The 5,613-nt window shown below is 43.5% G+C and overlaps 1 protein-coding gene across 1 annotated transcript in view; it reads left to right on the forward strand.

Annotated features, from left to right (window-relative positions):
* Positions 1 to 5,392, forward strand: part of GCNT2 (glucosaminyl (N-acetyl) transferase 2 (I blood group)) — a 26,967-nt gene extending 21,575 nt beyond the window's left edge. The window contains 2 exon segments of the mRNA XM_027654089.1: positions 5,188 to 5,340; positions 5,343 to 5,392. Coding sequence (XP_027509890.1) covers positions 5,188 to 5,340; positions 5,343 to 5,392 — 203 coding nt within the window.
* The last annotated feature ends 221 nt before the right edge of the window (positions 5,393 to 5,613 follow it).

A 5,613-nucleotide genomic window follows, 5' to 3' on the forward strand; every position in this document is an offset into this window, starting at 1 on the left:
ACTTACAATCTCTCTTTTGAGTTGAGTTCATTTCCCCTGCTGGTTAATTTTTAAACCAGCACACAGATAGATATGATAATCTCAGTTCAGATAAAAGAAAAAAAACTGGTCCCCAAATCTTAAAATAGCATATTTACTACCCAAAGTCATGCAATTAAGACCAAGACTTTTTCTTACCCCCTTAAAGGTTAAAGACTTTCAATTCCTATAACAGTCTTAACTTCTCCTTGGTATTTGTCTCAGGCCACTTATCTCCCACATCATTCCTGCATGACAGAAAATTCTTGAAAGTCACTTTTCAGATAAGAAATAGAATCATAGGGAAATTAGGAGAAAGTATTTTCAAGGTATGTAGGTCTGAAGTGTCTGGCCCTAAATCACTTTTCCCAGGTCTCAGAAGAAGCATGTACCACCACAGTGCAGGGTAGCAGCCACATTCCAGGCTAGTAGTATTACCACTGAGCCACCTTTCCCCTCTCTGCTCATATAAAGCAGAAAGTAGGTTCTGATGGCACTGGGAGAGGTGTGAATCCACAGCCCCTGGTATTGAGTACCTCAGGGTAACTTTACTGAATTCTCTTCCAAGCCAAAGTCCTGTCCTCACTTCCATACAATAGTGTCACAGTATAGGCATGAGTTGGGATACAGGCAGTCATAGGTGATAATAATCCCCCAGGTATGCACCAATGTGTGCATTGACATACACCTATGCTGGTCACTAGCAACTTACACATTGTTCAAGTGGGAAAATTAAGGTCACAAGAAGTAAGAGAACCACTTCTCGTTCAGAAATGCCAACACAGTTTTACAAGGAAGATCAGTGCTATTATTCTCCATTCACAAAAGCGGGCAGAAAAAGAGTGAAATGGTATTCCCAGTGTCTTAAAGCAGACCAAAGGTAAAGCCACTACTGAAACACTGACACCTGACTCCCAGTCTAATGCACTGGATTAAACTGGTTTTTCAGAACAGGCTCGCCTGCGGAATAACAGTGTGTGATTGCACTGTTGCTTCTGCTCTCTTTACTAAGAGTGAGTGTACACAAGACGGCTGAGCACTAGAAGCTCTTTGTTGCCAAAATAGACCCGTTCTGGAGTCCCCCTTGACAGCTTCTTGGCAAGTTGGCCTCTGCCCTCTCTGCTCTGTTAACAATGAGACCAGAACTGTTACTGCAGCCTGGGACACATACCCAAGGGATTGTCTCTTACCTGCTTTAATAGGGTATGTGCAACAGCTACTGCTGTTGTGGTGGGGACAACTTAATCTGTTTTCCAGCGTTCCCCTTTCCTATTGCTTTCATTCCCTGACGATAAATGTAAGAGATAGCAGGTTCTGGCACTCATCCAGTATCTTTGTTCCTGGGTACCACAAAAAAAACCTGCATGAGAACACTCACATCCAGACACACTGATTTTTCCATCTCACCCGAAGCCCAGCATCGATAACTTCATTCCACTATTCATATCTCTGACTCAGTTACACATATGGCAGGGAAGTATGGGAACACACTAGGCTACTGGGGGATCACTTTTCTGAGCCATCTGTCTCAGTTTTGCAGCAATGCAATGAGTATTACCAATCAAAATATAGGAGTTGTTGAGCACTTAGCAATCCCCTCAGACTATGAGCTGCAAGAGAAAGTTTGCATGTAGCAACTGGCTGCCACAGAAATCACCCACTCACTCCCTGCCCTGTACGAGTGCCCAGGTATGTTCTGGCTACTGAACAAGGCTGCAAATGCATCCTGCCATGCTAGAGCAGCCCTTCTGAGCTTCCACGAAAGGGCAGTAATTGCTCCTACAAGGAGATCATGGTGGTTAGCAGCCGTGCCAGCCATTAGCCACAGAAATGCACCTGTCTTCCCTGCTCTTGTTCTGGCTGTCACAAAATTCGCCTAGACACCTGTGAACAGTATGGTTCCACCTCTGAGATGTGCCTTGGTCATTAACACCTCTCCATAGAGATCACGAGTGACACTTGGCAGTCATTTGGTGTAAGGGAAGATGGGAATGCGCAGGGAAAGTGCCAGAGTAGAACTGCTTTTATTCCTGGTTTCTGCAAGAAGCCTACAGAATGAGGACCAGCTATGGGCCATCTGCCCTGGAGGGAAAGGGAGTGGAAAAGGAGCACTGTGGCACTGTTGCTCTTGTGCCAGACCAAAAGTGACATTGGGTACACGGCATGCCATCACTGCCTGATTTAAAACTAGATGAACTTTTGCATCAGAGTGAATAGGAGGTAATTGATTACTGGAGCGGGTAGCCCACAGAGTCCTGTGCAAGCCCACAAATCCAGACTGCTCTCTGATCTGAATGGGTAGGCGCAGAACCACAGGGCAGCAGCTTTCTGTCAAACACAGGCAACTGGGGACATAAGTAGCCTCAACATGGAATCTTTCAGTGAGGGTTTTTTTCTCTTGCTGCTAATCTGACACAGAGGCTGGGAATCCATGGCAGTTGCTTATTGTGTCTGTTTAAATGCAAAGAATCAGACTCACCTCAGCTCTCTCCAAGCAGGATAAAGGTTGCTGATGTACTCATTACTTTTCTCAATTATCACAAAGGAACAAAAAAGATGGATAGTTTTGTTTGTAAATAAGTGGAATGTTAAACCACTCCTAGACTTTGAAATTATGTCTGCATCATCCTGGCGGCAGTTCCTCAGTTAGGAGCTGAATAGTAGATAGAAAAATAGGAAGAGTGGCCCACAGTACGTCTTGGGTAATGGCAGGCATGTGACAGGTGATTCTGAGAGTCAAACCAGTATGATCTCAAGAGAGATGGGAGTTGTCCTTCACTGCAGTTTGTCTGATGCAGTAGCTTTACTTCCAAACTAGAGCTGTTAGCTTTCAAAGCACAACTTGTTCACATGCCTTGTATGTGGGTGTGAGATAAAAGAGAAATACCAGAAAATTCTGAGTAGCACTGCTAGCATATTAATCAATTACATTAGCCATTTCCTTATTTTTAAGTTTTTACATGGCTATTTACTTGTACAGACAGATCTGTGGGGTTTTTTCAGACACTTTAGCTTGCACCGAGCTTCTCACCACAACAACTTAATCATTTAAAATCATTTTGGTACCTCTCCATCCCACTGTTGTTTGCAGACATGGGCTCTTGGAACAACTTTCTCCACAATACATACATCATACACTAATGTGGTTCTGTTCCACCTGGTATAATTGTTAATTTTCCTTAGCTTAGTCTCCACCCTTCAAAAGTCAGACAGAGAGAGACGCAGAAGTTTTTTAATATGATTCCAGACAGTGATGTTAGTTGAATAAGCCACGCTCTAGAAAAAAAAAGTATTTTGTACCTATGTCTGCATCATTACTCATGTAACTAATCCTCATTCTTTTGTTCATATTCTCCATTATTTTAATGAAACTTCCTGATTGAGCAAGAAGTTCTCATAGGAATAAAGCACTAAAAAAGCAGGGATTTTCCTGTGACTATTATTGAGTCTCATGCCCACAAAGCTGTTGCAATCTCATCATCAAAACCTTCCTCTTTTGAAAAACTTGCTCAAGTGAGGGTTTTGCAACACCATCTCAGCAATCACAAAAACACCTTCTTCATGGTAGAATTATCTGAAAAAATTACTCTTGTCCTTTAGCCACCATTCAGATATTATAGTTCATCTGAGAAGATATAACTCAAAATAGCAATCCACAGTCACCAGAATTTAAATACTGAAAAGGAGCAATACTTTTCTTCACAATCAATTTTTTGCTACTTACTAAAACAGCACTTAGTGATGATAGGATAAGGAAGGGTATGTCTTCAAGAAGTCTTTTTGGAAAGCCATAGTTACTAAATGAACTTGGGCTCCCTCACTTGATTTATCTTTTCAACTATCAGACATTAGTTTAAGAGGCTTCAAAGAGCACAACTCCTCAGAGAACAGAATTAGATAAGACTCATTTAAGGAAAATTTTTTTCTTTCTAAATACCAACATCAGGTAGTGTCTGTGATAACTCATGCATGTAACCAACCAAATATCAGTCCAGATGCAGTAATAGAGACTTTTCTTGACATTCCCAGATGCTGAATTGCCAACAGCCCTCATATTTTTTAGGGGGGAACTCCATTCCGGCCACCTGAAACTGTCCCCTGCTTTCATCTACGAGCAAATTCATCTGACCACACCTAAAGCTATGTTAGACATACTGAGAGACAAACCTTGCAAACTGGGCAGCCAGGGTGGAAACTGGCAGAACCATGCCTGAACAAGTGCTGGGGTGGGCACTGGCAGTTCCCGAAGAGCAGCTCTCCCGTTGGCTGTCCTCAGCACCCAGTGTGTCCCCACAGGTCCAGTTCACTCCCGCTGGGGGAAGCAGGTGTTTCCCAAACCTCTCTCTAGAATTCAGCTCCTCTGATACAGGACTGCAACTCTCCCAAAGCACTAGAGTCAGTTTATTGGTCAATATCAGCTCAGAAAGACTACCTCCAAAACATACTAAATGAAGTTCCTAGAACTGAGACCATATCTTTATTATCAGTCAGATGATTCAACACAGATGGTGAAGTTTACCTCTCTCATGATTGTCAACAGCCTAACAGCACAAGCAGGTGACATGCATTGCCTTAATTCAGAGCACTGTGTTTTAAATAAGCTTCTTTCTTTTTCCCGAGTTTTAGTTCCTTCTCTTCAGGTTCTGAGGTCTGCTTTAAAGCTTGACAATCTTGAGCTTATTCTAGTTAAACCTTCACCCCTCCACACACATTTTTGCATTTGCATACTCACTGAAATGAAAATTTATGATGGCAAAATACAAATTTGAGCCTTTATACATTTTTAAGGAGGGGAGGGGTGTTGGGTTTTGTTTTCTCCATTGTTGCAATTCACCTTGAAAGAAAATCTTTTCTTCTGAGGAGTCCCCCTTATCTTTACCAGCCATTTCCCTTCCAAGGACAGATGAGATAACTTGTCTTACTGGACAAACAAGAAAACAGACAAACCAGAATGTCAGAGCACAATGTTCTTGCATGCCATCTTGTGAGTTCAGTCAGACAAATTCTTGTTGCTGTACAGGGCCAAGAGGTGACAATTTTCATCCTACTCACAATTGCTCATTGGCTTCTCTCCATCTTAAACACTGATGGCTGAAACAGCTTTGGGCAGTGGGGAAACTGCACAGGGATGGGGCCAGGCACAACACCTGGGAGCTGGTCACCCTCCAGATGTGTGCAAGCTACCCCTGTCACATAACCTGACCATCTACCTTGGATCTGTGTACATGGCTGTCACCTGACCTTTTGGGGAGTTTGTGCTCTAGGACCAGCACATCCTCGATCTGCTGGTGTTGTCCAGGGACAACTACAGCCCTGACAAGCACTCTGGGTAATGCTCAACAGGATCCCAGATAGGAAATCAAGTCTGGGCTGAGCAGAGATATCTGCCCCCCTCACCTACTGCCCCAGCACCTGCCACCACTTGGACCTTATGTGGTGGACACCACGGCTCACCATGGAGGTATTTCCAGTTGTGGTTCTTGGCAGTGCCCACCAGCACGTTGTTGTCACTCCTGGTGTTTCACATGGAGAAACACCCAGGCTGGTGACAGCCCATTTTGGCAGCACTAGTGGCAAGCAAGGAAGGCATGCTGA

Source organism: Corapipo altera, unplaced genomic scaffold (genome assembly GCF_003945725.1).
Source record: "Corapipo altera isolate COAL_440 unplaced genomic scaffold, ASM394572v1 60, whole genome shotgun sequence".
Classification (NCBI taxonomy): domain Eukaryota; kingdom Metazoa; phylum Chordata; class Aves; order Passeriformes; family Pipridae; genus Corapipo; species Corapipo altera.